At 36.4% G+C, this 23,298-nt stretch overlaps 1 protein-coding gene across 3 annotated transcripts in view; it reads left to right on the forward strand.

Annotated features, from left to right (window-relative positions):
- LOC149538618 (uncharacterized) overlaps positions 1–23,298 on the forward strand; it is a 262,043-nt gene that overhangs the window by 177,410 nt on the left and 61,335 nt on the right. For all 3 annotated transcript variants that reach the window (XM_089799930.1, XM_089799931.1, XM_089799932.1), the window contains 2 exons: positions 2,147–2,263; positions 18,307–18,379. In XM_089799930.1, the coding sequence (XP_089656056.1) occupies positions 2,147–2,263; positions 18,307–18,379 (190 nt within the window). The remainder of the gene's footprint in view (positions 1–2,146; positions 2,264–18,306; positions 18,380–23,298) is intronic.

The following is a 23,298-nucleotide window of genomic DNA, read 5'->3' on the forward strand; positions in this document are numbered from 1 at the left end:
TTGTGCATATGCCAATACAAATTCAAGTTCCAAGGAAGCCACTGGAAATATGGAGACGAGGTATATGCTGCTTTGAATGAGGACAACCATCTCTTTCTTTGTAGATGTTTCAACCCTTTTGAAGAAATGAGACAAAAGAGGTCACATGTGAAGGTGGAATAGAGATTTGGTACTTATCATATTTCATATTTCATCTCTCTTGTTGACTGGAAAGGGTGGCTCTAAACCTGTGGAAGCTGCAATATGAAAATTCCGTAGAGTGAGTGCATCTTCATGAGACACCAACGAATCCATATGACACTTTTTAGAAATTGACCTTCAGATCTGGAAGGGTGTGTGCATATGATATGAGCGAAAGGTTTTCAAGCAATGGAAACTGGAGAAAAATGAATGAAAATCAGAGTTTAAACTGAGGGAAGTGATGAATTTCAAGGTTCTTTCTAAGTTTTGCAGGTGGATGGCACTAAGCATTTGTTGTCAAAATGATGTACAAATGCATATATATACAAGGGAAGGTCTTTCTTACTTGTAATTGGGGTTTTTAAATCAAATTGCAAGTGTACTTAGAAAGGCTTATTGCTTACAACTGAGTTTTTAATGCCCAACCACAAGCGAGAAAGAGTCTTCATTTATGCTTGATAAACACTTGCAGTTGGGGTTTTAAAGTCCAACTGCAAGTAGGGGAAGAACTTAGATTTTTATTGGCACAATGGACTTGCAAATGGGATTTTTAAATCTGATTGCAAGTAGGCAAGAATATTATTTTTGAAGCTCATGCCTTGAAATAATCTTGCATCATTTTCTATTTGGGAAGAACTTGTATTGTTAAAAAAACAATACACTCAAACAATACAATGTTATGCTCCAACCAGTGTTGCAAGTCGATTTTGAATCTTCAAACCAAAACAATGAGACAAAGGATATCACGGTTTTGAAGTTGCATTGCATGAGTTCTTTTAATGTTTTAAGTTCAAACCAATATTATGTAGTCGGGCTTTAAAAGCCCGATTACATCATAGACATTGTTTTGAAACACTTGCATTTCACTTAAGAAACATTTACTATGAACATTGTTGGGGTTTAAATCATCATTTGCAAGCATTTCTGTTTAAGGAAGACATATAATCCGGAATGAAGAGCCTGATTACATATGAAATGAACTTTCCTTCCCTTTAAAACAAATAGTACAAATGTAATGTCAGGGTTTGTCTTTTCCATTGCAAGTGCAAATGTTCCTTTGAAAACAACTGGTTATGGCTCTGAAAAAGCCTGACAAATGACTTAAGAGGCCTTTAGTCTTTTTATTAAATATTGCAAGTTTTTAAACAAGGAATGATGACTTGCAATCTGGTTTTTAAAAGCCTGATTGCAAGTAACTTCATTCTTTTTTATCTCTTAGAATATAGCATGTGAATTAAGCCTGTGATAGTTCAAATGACTGGAATTCGAGAAAGCAAGAGACCTAGGATGAAAAGAAAAACACAAACAAATAAACAACACAAGAAAAGTTAAACAAAGACTTGAGATTTCCAAAGGTTGAGCACTTGCAGTCAGGGAAGAAAAACCTGAATTTGCAAGAAAGAAAGAAAATCTTGATGAAAATATCTGAAATAGGACAAGAAACTTAGGCCAATTCGAGGTATAATCAATTGCCTCTGAAAAATGCCTTAAGAATGCCTATCTTAGAGAGTTTAAACTACAAATCTTATACAAAATTGCACAGGGTTGCCCAATTTTGTGAGTACAAAATTGTGGGCAACATATTATACGTTGTTCTTTATTGGAATGTCAATTTGATGAGTGCTTCTGCTCTGATTTAGTTGTAAAATTTTATGTTATGAGATAGTGTGATAAATAGTTAGCTCAGATCTTATTTTGAAATCTCTCTAGCTTCTGTGTATGATTCCTTGTAATATTTTATCTGTGAAAGATTATTAATAAAATCCTTCGTGTAGTTTACGTCTGTTGGATTGTTTAGATATTGGTGCATCAATGTATGATTATTTAACTTTATACATTAAGAAAAAAATGCAATTGGCACTATATATATATATATATATATTTGTGGGTATTCACAAGAGGAACATACTGGATATATCTAAGGAGAATGATACCAATATAAAGTGTATTTGGATGATGTATTTAGGTTGATTTGCCAGAATCTCCTATTGGTGAAGGGGGATCATATAAAGCTGATTGCAAAGATCTGCGTCCGACATTGTCATGGTCAATCGAATCAGGTTGGATTGTCCCTTTGGAGGAGGTATCTATTATTAATCTTACTGTATAATATTTGTTTATACAATTATTGCAGATATTTGTTTATATTAATAGGAAAGCTCAACTATGGATTACCACAGTAAAATGGTAATAGTGCTGAACATAATTGCCAGTAATTATTTCTGTTCGGAGAGATGGTTGCACTTGGGAAATTGGTCCACTAAACAGGAATGAGTGCTGATATTATTTTGTTCTTTGCAAACTCATTTTTGGAAAAAGTTACTACTCTGATGACTGTTAATGTCTGGTCTATTAAAGGTTTAATTTCATGTAAATGCTGGCCTTTCTGAGCATTGCTTTTTAAATAGTTTCGGTTGCATAAGCATTGGCACAGTGAGGCTTATTTCTAGAAATTTGTATGTTTTATGTAAAACTTAAATTCTCAATGGTTAATTTTGGAACTTGTCATTTTTCCATGGAAGGAAATATTTCAGCGTACATGGCAATTATAACCTTGTTACTGCACATGTAATAGCAGAAAAATTTGATTTTCAAAACCTATGTTTTCTTCTTTTCATCAAAAAACTCGAGTGAGATTAATCATCATTTTAAAAGCAGTAAAAATGTGAGGTGAAGATGAGGTTTCAGTACAAGATGCCTGGCTATGTTTCTAGAGTTTTGAAGAATATATCATCAAATAAATCTTGCTAAAGTAATATGACAGTGCTTGGTGTGGTTCAAATTCTTTCTATTGAAGAATGTAATGTCATGTCCACATTCTGGATTACCCTATATTTTTCCCTAGAATCACGAATTTAAGAAAACAGGTAGCATAATACAGTTAGGGATATAACTTTGCCTAAAGGATGTAAAGCAAGATAGATCTTTGTTGAGATCCTACAATCATGTTAGACAAAAATTGAAGATAAAATTCATAAGATCAGCCTTTATCCATAATTATCGTAGTCATATAACATATCTATTTATTGTTTGGATTCGATCATAACAGAGCTTGGATAAGGAGACATGATAGGGTGCATGACGGGATTCTCTACCCTAGGCCCAAGGGCGGATATACCATCCCTCTTGGTCCCATGTGGTCTTCTGCCATCCATCCATCACAAGATGGTGTACCTAGATAGGAATCCTATAGTAGTTCGTCTTCTCCATGCCACCCTTATTCACCCTCCTATGATTGAGATTCCCATGTGGTGCAGGAGCACCCTGACATCATCAAAATTATGTCATTAATTTAATTTAAAAATCAATATCGTATTTGGGTCATGATAAATTAATGTCATAATAGATCCATTTTATATGTTTAAAAGTATTCATAGCAAAATTATAAATTTCGCAAAGTGAACCATCTATGTAACCGATGAATGTAAATGGTCATGGTGGTTGAAGTTGAAAGTTTGTAACTGCCCAATAGAACTATAAAAGGACTGCAAATTGTTTGAAGAAAGATAGTCCAGAGGGTTCAAGAATGTAAAATCTTTAATTGCCTCTGGCTGTCGACAGCCAAGACAGCCAAGTGTACATTGAAATATTGATTGAAGTTTGAGATTCAAATATATTTTGGTGTTCTTTGTTATTTATTTCCAAAAATTTGTTTGAGTGGAATGGGGCATCAATGTTAAACAGAAAATTTGTATTTGGGAATAAATATGGCAGCCTGATTCATGGATTTAAATGTTGATTGGAATCTCTACTTGAGATCTAATTTTAATGGTTATCGGTTTTTGTCTTTAGAAAATTACTTTTGGTTTTTATTTATTTCAATGTTCAGGCTGATCTCATTGGAATGATATCAGTTTATAAATTCTAGCAGCCAAGAAATGGTTATGGCTCCACTTCAAACAGATTAAAGTTCTTGAATGAGATTCAGATTTAAAACTCAATTTCAATGAAATGAAATGGATTTAAGAATGTGAAGAAACCTGATACATATTTGGCAATGTAAAAATCTGAATTATATGCATGTTCATATCCATCTGACATAGAAATAAGAGAGCAGATTTTGTTTCGGAAAATCTGATTTTATGTGCAGATTTGTGATGGCCCAATTCTCATATGTTCTTTCCCTTAATAATTTTCAATATTCTTTGGGAAGAATGGGGAAAACCGATCCAATATTCAGAGCAGCTTTTGTTATTAAATTCAGATTTTTAATGAGAGGGAAATGCATGCAGATTTCAAATTGCCAATAGGTTACAATGATTATGGATTAATGTGATCTATCAGCAGATTTTCTTCTAAAAGAAAACCGATTCTTTTATTTTAAATCTGTTTATTTTAATAGACAAGAGGCATGGTAGTAGTTTGAAATTATAAATCAGATATCATGCTTCTGACATTTTTTAATAAAAGATTGGGTGATCGAATTGGTTCAAGTCTGATTTTTGACAAGATTCAAGATTGGAGTGTTTAAAAGATTTGTTAGAACGGTTGTATTTCATAAAGAATGGAATTTTCTACAAGAAGCAAATGGGATTCAGAATGAGTAAATATTCTTATGAATGGTTTCATTTTGAAGAATATGTTAAAATTTGCCTCTAATCGATAATTTGACAGAGATTGTTAATTGAAGATATTCGAATTTGATTGAGTATGGTCTATTTACCTGCTCCATTGTTTTATCAATGCCAAAGTGACCTCCAAGGCTGCCTTGATGCTTCTCTTTAATGATATTGATCCTCATGGATCCTTGGGGGATGCATAACTGAGATCCTTTGAAGAGTAACCCTTCCGACAAGATGTAATCAGCATAATTGTAATGGCCCTTGCCAATAGGCCACTAATAACCACTAATACTGAACTGTGTAATTTCGTCAAACACTTGGCATGCAAACTAAACATACTGCTGAAAGTAAAATGCTGAATAAAAGAAATTGTTGCGCAACAAATCTACTCAAATAACTGATGTAAAATAGTGCCAGTATATTCATCCAAAGATAACCAAATGCTTTTACATATGCAATTTTTTAACTCAAAGCATTACAACATGGCACATTACAAACGAACCCTTACTGTCTGAATGCAATTGAGAATTTTTTGCAACTACAAACTGAAATGAAAGAACTTGGGTTGAGCAAATGCTGGAGACTAAAAGCTAAAGACAAAACGATGAAAATACAACTCCAACCTGCCCTCAAACTTGCTGACTGTACGGCCTGCAGGTACAATTGTACATGTATGGATTGGTACGACACCTGGCAAAAATAAATGATGGGCTGAAAGGTGCCAAAAATGGTGTAGAAATAATTGCTAGGCTCCAAGGAAAATTCTACCAAAAAATAAAAATCAAACTCCCAGCCAACAGTGAGATATGAGCAAAAATGTATGTCAAGGCTGAAAATCAAACCCTGCTGGAAATGTCCAAATAAGCCCAACTTGAAGTAGCTGAATACCACTTCCAAAGTGCAACCCTTCAAAAGATATTTCACCTCCTCAGTTATGCAAACCCTTAGGAGTCTCTGTTCCTAATGATCAAAGGACAATCTACAGACCAAGATGGCGCCAGAAATGCTCAAAGAGGAAAGTCGTGTAAACTCAAGTCATAGGATGTCCAAATGAGAGGCCAAGCACTCTATTTATGCACTTTCTGAGAAGCCTCTAAGAACTTCTAGAAGTATCCATAAAATATTCTTATGAAATCCCTTTATAATACACTTTTATATAAAAAGTAACTTTATAAAATAAAAAGTGCAACTCAACTCAACTCAAAATTATAATATTTCGGCCCCGCATAACACATAAAAATAAAAATATGATAAACCCCATCTTTCCAAGAGCAAATAAGACATTCCAATTCCCAAATAATCATCAGAATAACTCTCTCACCAAAGCCATCTGCCTATGAGAGTCCATGATAGGCAAATTCAAGCAAAATAACATGTCACTAAAAAGGGGACATGATAGTCCACCCCTCCTATAATTGCTTGCCCTCAAACAATCTCAAAGCTGGATGTTGTAAAATATCTTCTCCCTCCCATGTTGCATCCTCCTCGGGTAAATCTCTCCACTTCACCAAGTACTCTCTGATATTCCTCCTACGGAGCTGTCTCTCTCTGTTGTCAATGATATACTCAGGAACAAGAACCAATTTCCCTTCATCATCCAATGGAGGAAGAACTGCTGAAGGCACAACATGCTGACCCAACGCCTTCTTGAGTCATGACACATGGAAAACATTGTGCACCCTGCTATCTGTTGGAAGCTCAAGGTCATAAGCCATCTCACTTATCCACCTGATAATCCTAAAAGGACCATAATATCTAGGCTTAAGCTTCTCTGACCCCCTCTTCTTGAGAGTAAACTATCGGTAAGGCTGCAGCATGAGGTAAACCATGTCACCAACCTCAAAACTCCTCTCTGTCCTCTTCTGATTTGCATATTGCTTATGTTGATTCTGTGCTTTGGCAATATTGTCTCTGAGAGCATCAACAATGTCCTTGCTCTCCTGAAGCAAATCCCTAGCACGAGGAACTCTAACATCACTCATAAGCAAATCAACAAAGCTCGGTGGATTATAGCCATATAGTGCTCTAAAAGGAATCATATGAATAGACATGTGATAGGTAGTATTATAGCAATACTCACATAAATAAATCCATCTAACCCATGCTTTCTGTTGACCAGCCACGTAGTTCCTCAAATATCCCTCCACCCACTTATTCACTATCTTTGTCTGCCCATCAGTCTGTGGGTGGTAACTAGTGCTAGGTGTGAGCTTAGTGCCACATAATCGGAACACCTCCTGCCAAAAATGACTCAAGAACCTGCTGTCTCTGTCACTCACTATGCTCTGGGTTATCCCATGTAGTTTGAAAATCTCCCTAAAAAAGACTTCAGCTACTTGCACTGCCGTGTAAGTAGTAGTGATGGGAAAGAAGTGGGCATACTTCGTCAACCTGTCTACCACCACATAGATGCAATCTCGCCCTTGGGCCTTAGGCAAGACCATAATGAAATCCCTGGATATACACTCCCACTTCCTATCAAGAATGGGAAGTGGCTATAGGAGCCCTGTTGGAAAGGTGTGCTTTTTTTTGTTCTGCTGGCAAATAGGGCACTCTCTAACATACTGCAACACATCTGCCTTGAGTCCCTTCCATGTGAACCGCTCCTATACCTGCCTGTACATTTTGAAGTATCTAGGATGTCCAACTGTAGGTGAATCATGAAGTGCACTCATAACAATATGCTTCACCTTCGATCCTAGGACTAAGAATATCCTATTCTTGTAGATAATCAAATCATCCACAAGTGTATACCTGGTATCGACAACTGTCCCATCAACAATCTTGGATGCCCATGAATCTCTAGCATACTCAGCAATGATCAAGTGCCTCCAATCCTTTGATATCTGAATCATAGCACTAAGATGTGGTCTATGTGACAATGCATCTGCTATGTCAAAATCATAAGCTTGCAGTTTACTAACCCACTTTTGCTGCCTGTCATTGAGATCTCTCTGTCCAAGGAAATGTCTCAAACTATTGTGGTCAGTTTTAATGCAAAATTTACCACCCACCAGATACTGGTTGAATTTAGCCAATGCATGCACAATAGCCAACATCTCCTTGTCATATATACTAAATGATCTCTCTGGCCCATAGAGCTTCCTGCTCTCAAATGCAATGGGGTGCTTGTCCTGCATCAGAACAACACTAATACCCTCTTCAGATGCATCACACTAAAGCTCAAATGGCTTCGAGAAGTTGGGCAATGCTAATACAGGGCATGTAGTCATGATCTCCTTGAACCTCTCAAAGCAAGCTTGTGCCTCAGGTGTCCAAACAAAGGCTCCCTTCTTCAGCAAATTCGTCACAGGAGCTGCATGATGTGAATACCCACTGACAAATCTGCGGTAGAAACCACAAAACCCAAGAAACCCTCTCAACTGTGTCAGGTTCTCTAGAGGAGGCCAATCCACAATAGCATGAATCTTATCAGGATCCATCCTTACTCCCTCTGCACTAATGATGTGACCCAAATACAATAGCTTTGTCATGCCCAACTCACATTTGGACTCCTTGGCATACAAGGACTCTGACTGCAGGATCCCCAAAACTGTCTCCAAGTGCTCCATGTGCTCCTGCCAAGACCGATTGTAAATCAAAATATCATCAAAGAAGACTAACACATACTTCCTCAACTGGTGACGGAAGACCCTGTTCATGGTGGACTGAAAAGTAGCCGGCGCATTGGTCAGCCCAAATGGCATGACCACAAACTCAAAGTGCCCACAATGACATCTGAAGGCAGTCTTCTCAATATCCTGCTCTCTAACTCTGATCTGATGGTAGCCGGATCTCATATCAATCTTCGTGAAGTAACATGCATCGTGAAGCTCATCAATCAACTCATCAATCCGTGGAATGGGGTACCCTTTCTTGATTGTCCTTTTGTTCAACACCCTATAATCAATGCACATCTTTAATGTACCATCCTTTTTCTTCACCATCACAACTAAAGAAACAAAAGGAGACTTGCCAGGCCTGATGTGACCCATTGCAAGAAGCTCCTTGATAGTTTTCTCGATCTCATCCTTGAGCCTCTTAGGATGCCTGTATGGTGTAATCATCATGGGTTTAACACCCTCCTCCAACTCAATGATGTGCTCAATACCTTTGTTTGGTGGTCTGCCAAGTGGAATGTCACTGAAGACTCTATCATACTTCACTCTCAACCTCTGTATGTTTGGATGATACTCTGTCTTATGCAGTCCCTTCTGTGTAGGCATGAGAGTACATACGGCTGCCCACTCAATGTCATCATGTCTGGTTAACCTCTCCAACCGTCTGAAGGAAATAATCCTGATATCTCCATTCCTGATGGCTGTCAAAATGTGTTGCTTCCCATCCACTTCAAACTTAATCTCCATGTCCTTCAATCTGAAGGTGACCTCTTCCAATGAGCGCAACCACTCCATCCCAAGAACAATATCCAGATCACCCATAGTCCGCCTTGAACTCATAGTTGTTCAGGCGTAAGGGCAAATTTCTAACCATCCTGTTACACTTAAGAGTATAACCATCAGCAACCTATACTCGTAGACCCTCAAACTCCTCAGTCATAATACCATGACGTTCAACAAAATGTGCATCAATGAAATTGTGCGTAGCACCAATATCAACCAAAGTAATAACTCTTTGCCTTGCTAGAACACCACACAGTCTATGTCATGTCCCCTTCTCAATTTTAGTTCCGGGTGATAGGAATTAATCTATCTCCACATCCAGATAGATTAATAACTATTTATAACAGGATGCTTTCCAGTCACAATGGGGATTTAATTAATTTATTCCACAACTTTATTAAAATGTGCAAAGCTAAGTCATTTTTAATGTTTTAAAGTTATTTACTTTATAAATAGCTTTAATTGACTATAGGATGAAAATGATATTTAATCCCACATTCCTTGCTCTTTGTACTTTCCCTCATTCTGAGGCTATGTATACGAGTTTGCATTGGGATTAACAATACAAGAATCTATGAATTAAAAATCTTCTGAGTTCTGGTTGCTTTGATGTGACTGGTCTGTGATATTGAGGACGAAAACCCTCAAGTCCAAGAAAACTAAGGGAGTTGGACGTAGCCCCAATCTTCCTCTTTATTACAGTTGCTTTGGTGTGGGCAAAAGTCGGCAATGACATGAAGAAATTAGTAAGTTCTGTTGTTTACTTTATATCTGGAAGCATTAAGGATATACAGGTGATTACTTGCAGAATAGCTAGACGGTTTGAAATTAATATATAGTGAGGTTATACGGTTGAGTCAGTTCTAGTTGGAAGCACAATGTTTTTAGATCTCTTCACTGAATCAGATTCCACTTGTTAATGCTTTGGGAAGGAGATTATTAAGAAGCCAAGACGAATTTTAGATTACCTGGATGTCACGTCACCGAACATGATAGCTCACAATTTATCAAGAAACACGCACAGCAGGCAAGAATAACTTTAGCGTTGGTTTAGGAACTCCCATGTGGCTTGTATCAGGCAGTATTAAGTCGTGAGTTGGATTGTGTTTCTCAGAACCGCAGGTTTGATACCAGTCGAGTGAAAGAGACACGGGTTTGGGATTGCAAGTAGTGGGCGGCATTGTCTTCACATTTCCTCAGCAATGGGTCTAGCAAAACATTGCCGCATAACAAATAAGGGGACACCTGAAATGGCATGTGCACCCTGGAAGGTTACAGCATTTACCATAGTAGAAGACTTCGAACAAGGGTTCATCATCATAGGCGATAGGTTAAGGAGTGAGTACTCACACAAGCTGAGTCGAGTATAAGGGAAATCAGGCCTAGTGTATGCAATGAGAACCATTCGAACTACTATCAACGTCCAATGAACATTTCCAGTATATCGGGTTTGTACTAAATCCTCCATTTTAGTTCTATTTCGACTGAATATTAGTTTTGGAATCATTGACATTACTGGGATAATCAGTTAGTATCATTTACCTCTTATTTGCTGAGTTTGGATTTATGTTGTAATCTCCTTAAGAAACCGACTAGTTTCCTTATTGGTATTGCATTTTGGGAAGATAGTCCAGTCCAGTCCTTGTGCATTATCATTGACAGTATTTAAATTCCATATTACCATGCTGGTAGGAGCAGTTAATGATTATTGGATAACTGTTTGATGTAATGTCCTTGTTTCATTATTCTAGTGAACATTATAGCAAATTCTTGAGTTACTGTAGGAGTCTATGAACTGTTTGATGTAATTACCACCTCAGATACATAACAACATTTGTCAAATTTTAAGGGCAAAATGTTACTAGTTTATCAGTATTGCTATAGGAAATTGCTCAGAATATTACAGTCTAAAAGATCCTTCTTGTTGAATGCTAGACAAGCGTACCTCTTGGAAGTGCAACTCGGGCTCCTCAGTTTCTGGAGCTTTTGCTTCTGCCTCGGGTTTTGCATCACAATGATCAACCTCATGTCCAGAATTATCAGAATCCGAATCCTCATAGTAGGCCCACATAACCCTATTGGTTTTCCTCTTAGGCCTCATAGGACAATCATGATCTCTATCGTAGGGACCTTTGTAGTTAAAACATAGTTTCTTCGTGCGCAAGTCATTCAGTGTCTCCATATCCAAAGGTGCAGTAGATTTACCCTTGGTGTCACCTTTTTTGACCTTGTTTTTATCAAACTTCTTATTGTCCTTGAATGAAGAAGTGTTCCTGGGGGTGAACCTGCTGGAGGGTGTTGTGAGCTCCATGCTCTGTGCCTTCCTCATAGCCTCCTGCAATGAAGGGGGATCGAATGCCTTGATCCACCCCTTTAGAGGTTCAGACAACCCCTCTGTGAATAGTATAACCAACCTCCTCTCGGACACATCCTGCACCATCACTGATAATCTCTGAAACTCACTGATGTAGACCTCCAAACTGTCTGTCTGTCTCAGCTGTGCAAGATCACGGAAGAAGACCTCCGGGTCTTTCTTATCAAAGCCCTGTACCAATCTATCCACAAAATCCTGATAGGATGTCACCTGATTATGCTGCAATGTAACCATACCATGTGACCGCCAATCATATGCTGCGCCCTCTAAATGCAAAGTGGCATACTTGATAGCATCCGTCTCTAACATAGGCCTCAATGCTAGGAATGTATCTAACTTATGGATCCAGGCTTGTGCTGTCCTTTCCACTGTTGTCGAAAGACGGTAAGGTGAGCTTGCTAGTAGCTCGCCGCAACTCACTGTCCTAACCTCCTCTAGGCCTCCAGTTCTGCCTACTCCTCATGTGCTCTCTTTTCTGACTTAGGTAGTGATCAAAATTCAGCAACTCACGAACATGTGGAGGAAGTGCCTGCCATTCTGCATCTGTAGCTCGAAGATCATCTTGAAAGTCCTCTGGCATATAATCCTCTACTGCCTCTTGGGTCGCCTCTCTAAGGAATGTGGGACGTGTAGGCTTGTTTGTAGTCCATGACCTATGCCTAGGAGCACCCTGTGAACCTGCTACACTCCTATTATCTTGCTTTGGTGTCCTCCTATCCTGTTCCTAATTACATTTGTCCTGTGGGTTCATGCGCTCAACCATGGTGGTGAGTGCCTGCAAAGCTTGAGCCATTCGCTCTTGTCCTGTAACCATTGCTCTGAAAAATTCCCTTGTCTCCTGGTTCTCATTCCTATTGTCTCTTGGTGGGCTACGCTCTTGTCTGTCACCCATGGTGTTTGGCTGCCTGTCAAAATCTTGTTCCCTATCAAACAAAGTTTGCCTGCGAGTGTAAAATCTGTGAGAGCCAACCCCAGGTGGCTGCATGTGATTGCTAAACCCTCAGGATGGCAGGATTTAGCTCTGATACCACTGTAATGGCCCTTGCCAATAGGCCACTAATAACCACTAATACTGAACTGTGTAATTTCGTCAAACACTTGGCATGAAAACTAAATATACTGCTGAAAGTAAAATGCTGAATAAAGGAAATTGTTGTGCAACAAATCTACTCAAATAACTGATGTAAAATAGTGCCAATATATTCATCCAAAGATAACCAAATGCTTTTACATATGATATGCAATTTTTCAACTCAAAGCATTACAATATGGCGCATTACAAACAAACCCTTATTGGCTGAATGCAACTGAGAATTTCTTGCAACTACAAACTGAAATGAAAGAACCTGGATTGAGAAAATGCTGGAGACTGAATGCTGAAGAAAAAATGATGAAAATGCAACTCCAACCTGCCCTCAAATTCGTTGACTGTACGGCCTACAGGTATAACCGTACATGTACGGACTGGTACGACACCTGGCAAAAATAAATGCTGGGCTGAAAGGTGCCGAAAATGATGTAGAAATAATCGCTAGGCTCCAAGGAAAATTCTTCTAGAAAATAAAAATCAAACTCCCAGTCAACAGTGAGATATGAGCAAAAATGTATGTCCAGGCTGAAAATCAAACCCTGCTGGAAATGTCCAAATAAGCCCAACTTGAAGTAGCTGAATACCACTTCCAAAGTGCAATCCTTCAAAGGATATTTCACCTCCTCAGTTATGTAAATCCTTAGGAGACTCCATTCCTAATGATCAAATGACAATCTGCAGACTAAGATGGCGCCAGAAATGCTCAAAGGGGAAAGTAGTGTAAACTCAAGTCATAGGATGTCCAAATGAGAGGCCAAGCACTCTATTTATGCACTTTTCTAAGAAGCCTCTAAGAACTTCTAGAAGTATCCATAAAATATTCTTATGAAATCCCTTTATAATGCACTTTTATATAAAAAGTAACTTTATAAAATAAAATGTGCAACTCAACTCAATTCAAAATTATAATATTTCGGCCCCGCATAACACATAAAAATAAAAATATGATAAACCCCATCTCTCCAAGAGCAAATAAGACCTTACAATCCCCAAATAATCATCAGAATGACTCTCTCACCAAAGCCATTTGCCTACGAGAGTCCATGATAGGCAAATTCAAGCAAAATAACATGTCACTAAAAAGGGGACATAACAATAATCCACATGAAAACTATTGGAAAAATCAGAACAAACCTTATATGCCTCTGCAAAATTTTTGTCTTCAGAATACATCCCTTTAAGGTTTTCCAATCCTACACTTTGTAACTGAATTTCTTGGATTGCCAGCACTCTCCTACCGATGGCATCAGCTACCTTGTTTGAAGTTCCCTTTTTATGTTTCATAATGAAGGTGTCGGCTTGAAGATATTCAACCCACTTTAGGTGCTTTTGGCTGAGTTTATCTTGCCTACTCAAGAAACTTAACGCATGGTTGTCTGTATACACTGTGAACTCTGTTGGAAGTAAGTAATGTCTCCATTTTTTGAGTGATTGAACCATAGCATAGAGTTCAAATAAATAGGTAGAATACCTCTTTTTGGCTTCATTTAGCTTCTCTAAGAAGAAGGCTACTGGATGGTCTTCTTGGCTCAAGACTGCCCCAATGGCTAGGCTGCTAGTATCTCACTCCACAGTAAATGTCTTATTAAAATCAGGTAATCTAAGACTTGGTAGTTCTGCCACCTCTCTCTTTAAGAGTTCAAAGCTTTCATCAGCATTAGGAGTCCATGCAAACTTACACTTAATCCCTCCTTTGATGGTGTTAAGAATGGGTGCCATAACATGACTGAAATTTCTTACAAATTTCCTATAGAAGGAAGTTAAACCATGGAAACTTCTAACATCTCCTACTGATCTAAGAGTAGGCCAATTCAAAATGGCTTCTACTTTGGACTTAGCCATCTGAAAACTCTTTTATACCTCCAAGATGCATTTTCAACTGCAAACCTTCTTATTCAACCAATTGTCCATTCACTTAGCTTAACCAAATACTCACAACCAGCTTAGGATGGCTTCAAATCCAAGCCAATCCAAAATAATCACAATCCAAAAACTTCATGCCTAGCAAGTTAGCAACTAAACCAAACCTTACTTAAGCCCTTCGCAACTTCCAATTTCCAACCTACCCCTCTGCAATTTCAGTTCCTTGCATCTGTGAACACCTCAATGTTACGAAAATAGAGAAAATGTTCTTTTATTTCAATGTGATAGATATTACATTTGATAGGTATTTTATAATGTTTGTGATCCGGTAGAAATCAGTTAAACAATTTAATTGTGCACAAACTACTTTGTAAGTATCTAACCTAATCAATGTAATAAATTTAATAACAATCTAATACATATGCTAACAATCCCCCCTTTATTACATTGTTCCTGCAACTGTATTAATCTATTGAGAAACCCCCCTTTAAGATTTACATTTTAAAATTTGTTGAATTCAAGATGTATGCACATTTTGTGAAAATCTTCACTGGAGAAACAAATCCTGAATCAAGTGGAGTTCCATCAAGTCATCTCAAAACCCTCGTAAAGGTGTAGCCCCTATCTGGGATTCCCGAGTTCTCCCTCCATAACTTTGTAATCACAACCTCGAAAGCTACTAGACAACCATCCATATTGAACTCTACACAAAACCCATTACTTGTCTCCACAAATCAAACTTCACAATAAAGGGATCCTCAAGAATGTTAGCAAGAGGAGGAATAAACAAAAAACCAGAAAGCCAAAAACCCTTCTCAAACAAAATATCATCTCAAGTGAGAAGCTAACTCGAGATGATTAAAATCCTCCATCCTCCTATGCCTCCAACCTCCAAAGTAAGCCTATTACAGATTATCCATTTGATATTTCAAGTGAGACTTTGAAGGTTGCACCATGCGGAAGAAAGATGGCCCCAAAGAACAATCTACATGTATACATGATAAAGCTGTCAACCAATAATAGATCCAGCCACTGATCAAAGTGTCGAAGAGTGTCATCCACTTATCAAAGCATCAAAGAATGGATCTTGCAACTTTTCATATGATCTATGGGCTTTCTTTCCAATGTAAAGACTCTGGCTGTTTTCAAATTTGTGTGTAATGCTGGAAATGAACTTCACACAAAGTTCTAAGAGTCAATGAAATTACTTGATATAATTTGCTTGAGTTGAGATGGTATAAGGCATAGTTTGCAAACCCTCCGAGTACTCCCCGAGTTGCTGAGTACTCTCAAATTTTTTTTGTTGGGCGAGTACTCTTAAGTTTAACTCTCACGTTTTTATAGACACAAAAAATCATGGGTAGAAATGCCAAAGCAGGTAAAATGATGGTTGAAATATGTTTTTCAAATACTATTTTTCCTATAAAACCATGCATTATCTCTTTCAAGATGTCAATTCTTAATTTAATAAATTTTGTTATTGAATTTTACAAAAAAAAAATGTTTCTTTAAGAGACTTTTTTTTTGTTCTTTCTAAGTTGTCGAGTTTTCCCCAAGTTTTTGTTAAGTTTTTCCCAAGTTGAAAATTTTGGGCCTGCCGAGTACTCTCTGAGTCCGAGTCTGAAAACTATGGTATAATGGACACCACCTAATAGGTACCAAATGTAACAAACACTCCAATGGGCAAATTCAACAATGTAAAAGTTACTCTTGGAAATCTGTCAACATATGCTAGAATATCTTTTATAATATTTTAGAATTTAAAGCCCCATGCATCATATATTAAATGTAATCAGAAGTAGATTACAAATAACTTTCAGACATGCTCCAACTAAAATATTCAATAAAACTAAAAGTATTGGCCTCTCACATTTACCAAGCAATGGCGATTCCTTCAAATGCAGAACAAAAATACACACAGATGTTGGCAGCCATAATCATAGGCATCTTCTCTTCTAACTTGAGCATGAGAATTTTTGAAGTCATGACATCTTCATTTTCAGTACTTCCCTGTGGCTAGTAATTTTCATATACCAATCACATTTCTTCTCTTAGCCTTCATTTCAACATTGCAGTAGAATTAATTGTCTTTCATTTTTTTCGTAGGTACTAAAATTACCAAGGCTCTAATGCCAATTGTTATGAAAATAGAGAAAATATTCTTTTATTTCAATGTCACAGATATTACATTTGATAGGTATTTTATAATGTTTGTGCATCCAGTAGAAATCAGTTAAAACAATTTAACTATGCACATACCACTTTGTAACTATCTAACCTATTCAATGTAATAAATTTAATAACAAAGTAATACATACACAAACACTCTAATCATCAATATTAAGTGTTTTGCCAATAGCAACTCAAACCACCAGCTTGTAGATAGATTGGTGATTAGATATGACTACTTAATTACTCAGAACATAAACCAATACTCCAGCATTGAATTGTAAATACCACTGAATCATCACTGTCCAATATGCTTTAAATGTTAATGCCAACAATAATAAATAAACTCTCAACCACTGTGTCCAACTTTTGCCAAGAAATTCTACACTTATCACTGATCTCTAAAATTTGTCATAGTATAAGACTTAAGGAATTTCAGAAGACTAACGATTGTTTCCACCTATGAAACTTGAATGGCTTCACCCTAAATCTGATAGGATAGATGTTTCACTTCTAAAACTAGTTACTCTTAGTGTTTTCATCCTGGGTTTCTGCGTAAACAAGCAGCTCTCCTAAATCCAGAAATGAGAAAAATAATCCAAGCACAAAGAAATAAGCTCCAAAATGTCTTTTTATTTATCTCAAGGAACTTTCCTTAATGCCTTTCAAATTCCTTCCTTAAAAGATTTCATTAAGATCAATTAGTAAAGTGACCCTTTTGATTTTTTTAAAAAGTTTCACTTTAGTTACTTTATTGCACTCCTTAAAATATTATTTTAATTTATTCCCTTATTGCCAAACATTAGCCTGCAAGAATAAAATAGGTGAAAAGGTCAACTCCAAATGCTTCTTGAAAGGGAGCATTATGGATAGTCCTCTAGAAGCATCTATACTGTATGTTTAGTGTTGATACTACACTGGACTCACTTGTCTTTCCTCATCATCGTGTGAGTTCTCATGGTGCAGTTAGCAGCAATTCCAGTATATTACTGGGCACAATTTCATTGTACTTCATTAGCTGACAGATTAGTGGAATTGCTAACCGTGTGTCAATAGTGCATAGTGCATGCAACAGCTTATATCTTGCATCAGGCAATTAGTATGCCCAATGAATCTGCTTAAATAGAGGGCCCCATTTATCCCATTTATGCAAGTGGCTCAACTTTTGATTGAATTTCAAATATTATATTAGAGCTTCAACTTGCTTATCTTTATTGTCGATGACAATGATATATTATGATATTTGTTATTCAAATGTATATGTATGCATGGAATATTGTGTAATCCTGTGTCTAAATAAAATCTTTGACACATTTCTCTATTGCAAAAGTATAACAATGAGTTATTTTTAATTCAATGCTTGACTTGCATGCCACTTCTCAGATTTTCAGTTCCACACACAATGAATATCTAACAGGGTGGATTGTCTCTTTCCAGTGAAAGGAGAATTTCTAGTTTAAATTGTTTACAAGTCCTTTTTTCTGTCTAGTTCTACACCTTAACTCAGCTCTTCTATTAGAGAACACATTTAAAAATTTCAGTTTATATAAACTTCTTGGTTTATTTTCAGTCTTGAAACTTTTTTCAGTTTAAATGTTATTTGTTGAATATGTGTGGGCTTGCATTTGATTCCTCATTTGAATTTGACATCATATGGCTTGACAGGGTACAGAAGATTTTAATCCCTGTGTATGGCTTAAGGGTGATTGTAATTCAACTTTTCTAATGGGCGTTTCAGGTAATTCTTCACCATTAAAAAAATGGTCATGGTTGCTTTATTGCTTTTCCACTTGGCATTTAAAATTTATGTTATATGTCTGTTTATATTTTTAGGGTATTTTCTCAATCTGTGCTCCTATTTAAAATGTATGCTTGAATCCCTATGCTGTAATATTTATTCTTGTTTATGGGATGGGATTCGTATCACAGGTCATTGAACTCATTTTGTTCTAAAAGCCTCTTTGGCTGATACCAGTTTATGATGAGTAGTTAGCACCCCATGCCACAATTGGATAATTTTTACTTTTCATCAAGGAAACTCAATGGATTTCAACAGTGATAATTCTTACTTGACCATGGACTGATTTCTGTAAATGTTTCCTTCTGGAAGGAGACTAACGACCAAATTTGAGAGGAAGTGTATCTTTACTTTGTTAAGAGTTATGTTTTTAATGCATTTGGCTTATTTGACCTAAACTTGAGCTAAAATAAAGGTTTCACATGTTTCTTGTTTACAATAAAACAATTCTCACAATCCATATAACTGTAACTAATGCTTTTGACTTTCTCGCAATGTCTACTTATGTTCTTGTTGTGGCTATTAAACATCTTTTTGCTTGACTTGAGATTCACAAAGAAAAGAAACTGTTATCATAGAGTTATCTTGCAATGCAAATTAACCTAGGGAATGTTTTGGATTGAATACATTATACCTTTGATCTCACCGAAACCTACAGGGGTTTTCTTTTTGTAATAGAGTTTTGTTTTATTAATTATATTTATTATTGGATCAGTTTCATCCAATAGGATACTAAACGACACAATAACTGATTCTGTACTTGTTGGCAATATAAGAGCCATAAAAAACAAGAAACATGATGGAAGAGATACAATAGGTCAATCTATATGAAAGATTCTAGAGTATTACTCTGATTATATACATATCTGTATTGATGGTGGTGAATGACAGGTGAAGTTAATATATGAAGGGCAGCTATTGCTTGAAATGTAGTCATTTAATAATTATTTGACAAGACGGCCAGAAGGAGATAGATCCTAAATCATTTTTGAAAGAATGTTCCCCATATTGATTTAGAAAAAAAGGGGGTGCGGGGGGGATGAGATGGGGGTACAATGTCCTATTCTGTGTCTGTGGTATTTCTCAATGCTGAAACTACATGGAAGCCCTGGGGAACACACTATCTTTTTTCAACTAACTCCCTCTTTCATCTTATCAGTAGGTTCCTTGTGGCTCCTCATTTCTTCCATTGAAGCTCTCAACTTCATTTCCTATTCTTCACCTCTCTTTTCTTTTCATACTCTCCTACTTGCCACACCCACCTTCATTTTCTATCATAAGTATCTGCACTATGTCTATCCTTCCTTGTTTATTTATTGTTCTATCTTCACTTCGGCTTTATTTTTTGTCTCATTTTCTCCTCCCACTTTTCTTCTTTTTCAACATCTTGATAGTTCTCCTATTTTTTTCTCTTTTCCATGCCTTTTCACCTAATTTTCTCTTTGTTAATTCATTCTTCCTTTCCCCTTGCTTCTCATTCTTAATTTTGATACCTTTAGATCCATTGTTTTTTCTAATGGACAATATTTGGTTATAACCCTCCACTATAGCTTTCCCCTACATTTTCTGAGGTGTACCACATCTCTTAGCTTGTTAAATCTGATTCAAGTAGGGCTAGACTGAAGTATGCACATTTTTCTGCACAAGTTAGGTTGATGATGGATCAGGGAGTGATTCAAAACATTCATTTAAAAATTGCTATAGTTTTCTCCAGAAGCTTTATAGATTCAACATTCTGGACTAGGAATACCTGTGACTCTTCATTATTTTTCCAATACCATTTTCTTTTTCAAAGTGGCTTCTAGTTGATTTTAGTCTGTATTTGTGGAATCACCTTTGGCCTCATGTATTCATTTTCCTCTGTTGAGTATAGAATTGCAACTTCATATCTTTCTGGAGTTTGACCAATTGGATTTTACTGAATTCCTGCAGATCTTCAGTTTTAGTGGCTGCAGTGGTGGGGTTCAAGTGACTTAAGTGGACTATTTGTATATATTCTTGTTGACTACTATATTCTTGGGTAAGGTGGAATGTAAGGAGTAATTAAATGGAAGAAACCAATAAATAACAACAAGAAGGGAATCATAGATGCGGGAAGATAAACAGGAATTTGAATACCGGCAACGTTGATGTTTAGTGAGACCTAAGGAGGCAAGTGAAAGAAAGCATTATAATTAGTGAGGTATGCATCTTCTCATGCAGGAGATGCTTGTAACACACCTCTAGATTCTTCATTTGAGGTTTTGGAATCAATGTCATCATCAAATCCATTTTTCACCTTATTTTCTTTATAGTTCTTTTTGATGTTTCTATATAGTTCTATACAATTCCTAAAGTTAGCTTTGGTTTTCCAAGAGATTTAGATCCTGCCTTGGGTTTGGAATTTCTCGTTTCCTTTTATTCTCTTTTGATAACAAGGAAAAAACTACCTCAAGCTTGAACATTAAGTGACAGAACTGATTTTCATAACAAGATTATCCCAAGAATGTGCCAATGAACAGAACAATTCAATCCATTGATCTTCTTCATCCTTTTTCACATCCACCAATGCAAGTTTGCTCATTATAAAAATTGAAGGTGTTCAAATGATTAATGATAGAATCAACATAAATCAACCTAGAAATTCAAATTTCTTTGATTTTTTTTTGTTAAAAAGAGCCTTAGTTTGATACAAAGTCCCCTACTCTACCTAAATCTGGATTGTGGTATTTCCCTTTGAAACATTTAGAAGAGTTGAATCTACAAGATAAAGACAAACTAAGCTTCTTTCCTTGTGGCTAACCTTTACAAAACAAGACTATACACACTGATGGTTTTTTCCTAGAATGCCAGATACAATAGACCAATGATCTTTGTCAACTAGTAGATCTTCCATTTTAAGCATCCATAGCTCAAAATTTTGCCCTTTAAATTTCTCATATCCATTCTCCTAGATGTAATCTTGTTAGTTTGAATCTACAGATTTTTCTAGAGTGCTCTTGTGGAAAACAAACTGTAATATTAAATGAGAGAAATCACTCTTTAATATAAAAGAAACAAAGCTTTGAGCCTTGTGGTAAACTTTTTCTCAATCAAGACTAAACGGGGCAGTGGTTCTTGCCCAGAAGGCCAGAAGCAATAGACCAAAGATCTTTGTCAACTAGTAGATCTTCCATTTTAAGCATCCAAAGATCAAAATTTTGCCCTTCAAATTTCTCATATTCATTCTCCTAGAAGTACTTCCTCTAGTTTGAATCTACAGATTTTTCAAGAGTTCTCTTGTGGAAACAAGCTTTAGAATCGAGGGAGAGCAACCACTCTTGAATGATATGTGGTCTCTTAATTTACAAACCATTGAATCGTTTTCTTTTTGTTAGCGGTCCTTCTCAGTTCTTGACCACACTTTTAAATGTTGGTCATATTCCTCTATTGAATCATTCTTTCCTTGCATCATTTTCTGTCATTTTTCTTAGATATGTTGTCCGGGCATTGAGAGAGTTGAAATTTGTCAAGGCTAACTCATTGCTTTCCATCTTTTGTCTTGTTTTGGGCATTCTTTGATATACCACCTCGGATCTTTGTCCTTGAGTGTTTCCATGAATTCATGTAATCAGGTATGGTCATCATCAATTCTAGTGTTGCTTTATTGAGATTACTAAATAAGGAGACACTCACATGCATCCTTAATGTCTTTTCCAAATACAAGGAGCTGAATTCTATTCACAATCATTTTCGTTGGAGTTGAAGGTGTTCTTGATTTGTCTTTTTGTGGTTCCTCTTGATTTATTTTTTATTCTTGTTTCTCAGTTTCTTCTTCTTTAAGGCTTCTTCTGCTTGGTTACACTTACTCATTTTTTTACTGTGTACCTTTCCTTTCCCTTGTCTCTAGGTATTTAATTGTCACTCATTGCAGACACTCTTTTTTTCTCTTTCTTTTTCTAGCCTAAGCAAGAAATAACTATTTGTGTCTTTTGTGGAGATTCGGTGTGGATTTAGGTCCAGGGTGAGAGGTCACCTCTTTGAAGTCTTTTGGGCTTGGGAGATGTAACTTTTGGTAACTCTTTGTTTATCAACAAGTTAGCTTCATTAGTACCCGAGTTCTTTTTTTCCTTATCATTATTTGGCTGGTTTTCTTCCAATATCCCCAAAGTTTCCATAACAACCTGAAATATTTTGTTGATATTTCTTATCATTTCCCTACCTTTCTGATCATATTTTTTATGCAATAATTTCTTGATTTCTTCTTATATTTGTATTCCACCATACCTACTTGCTTTGGTATTCCAATGCTCACTGTGGATGTGACATTCTCTAAGCCCAAGAATAAATTCAATAAATGATAGTATAATAATAAAAGAGAAAGGATAATCAATAAATAATATTGTAATATACTAAATGCTAAAAAAATGTTATTATAATATAAATCTAAAAATATTATAGTCAAAGAAACGTGAATCGGAATCAGATCGGAATCGGCAAGGCCGAATCGAATCGTGAATCGGCAATGAATCGGCAATGAATCGGCGATGAATCGGCAAATTTGAAAAAACCCTTTAAATTTAAAGATTTTAACAATTTAAAACTTATTTCATGCACCCTTTATTGAATATAACTTAAGCACACTATAACATCATCAAATAGAAGTTGCATTTTCTTAGTCAACTTGTCTTGTTCAATTTTTTCTAATGCCACTAAACAAGAGCGTTTTGCCTCAACGGTTTGTTGAGTGCAAACTGTGACATCATGGCCAGGTATGCCAGCAATGTGGTATTTCAATCTATAGATACCTCCCGAATTTATTTTTTCTTTGCAAAATATACATTTTGTTTGATATTTGGTTCTCCCAGGAAACTCTTCATTATATTTCCAGCATTCATCTT

Source organism: Cupressus sempervirens, chromosome 9 (genome assembly GCF_028749045.1).
Source record: "Cupressus sempervirens isolate cs-2001-9-10 chromosome 9, ASM2874904v1, whole genome shotgun sequence".
Classification (NCBI taxonomy): Eukaryota; Viridiplantae; Streptophyta; class Pinopsida; order Cupressales; family Cupressaceae; genus Cupressus; species Cupressus sempervirens.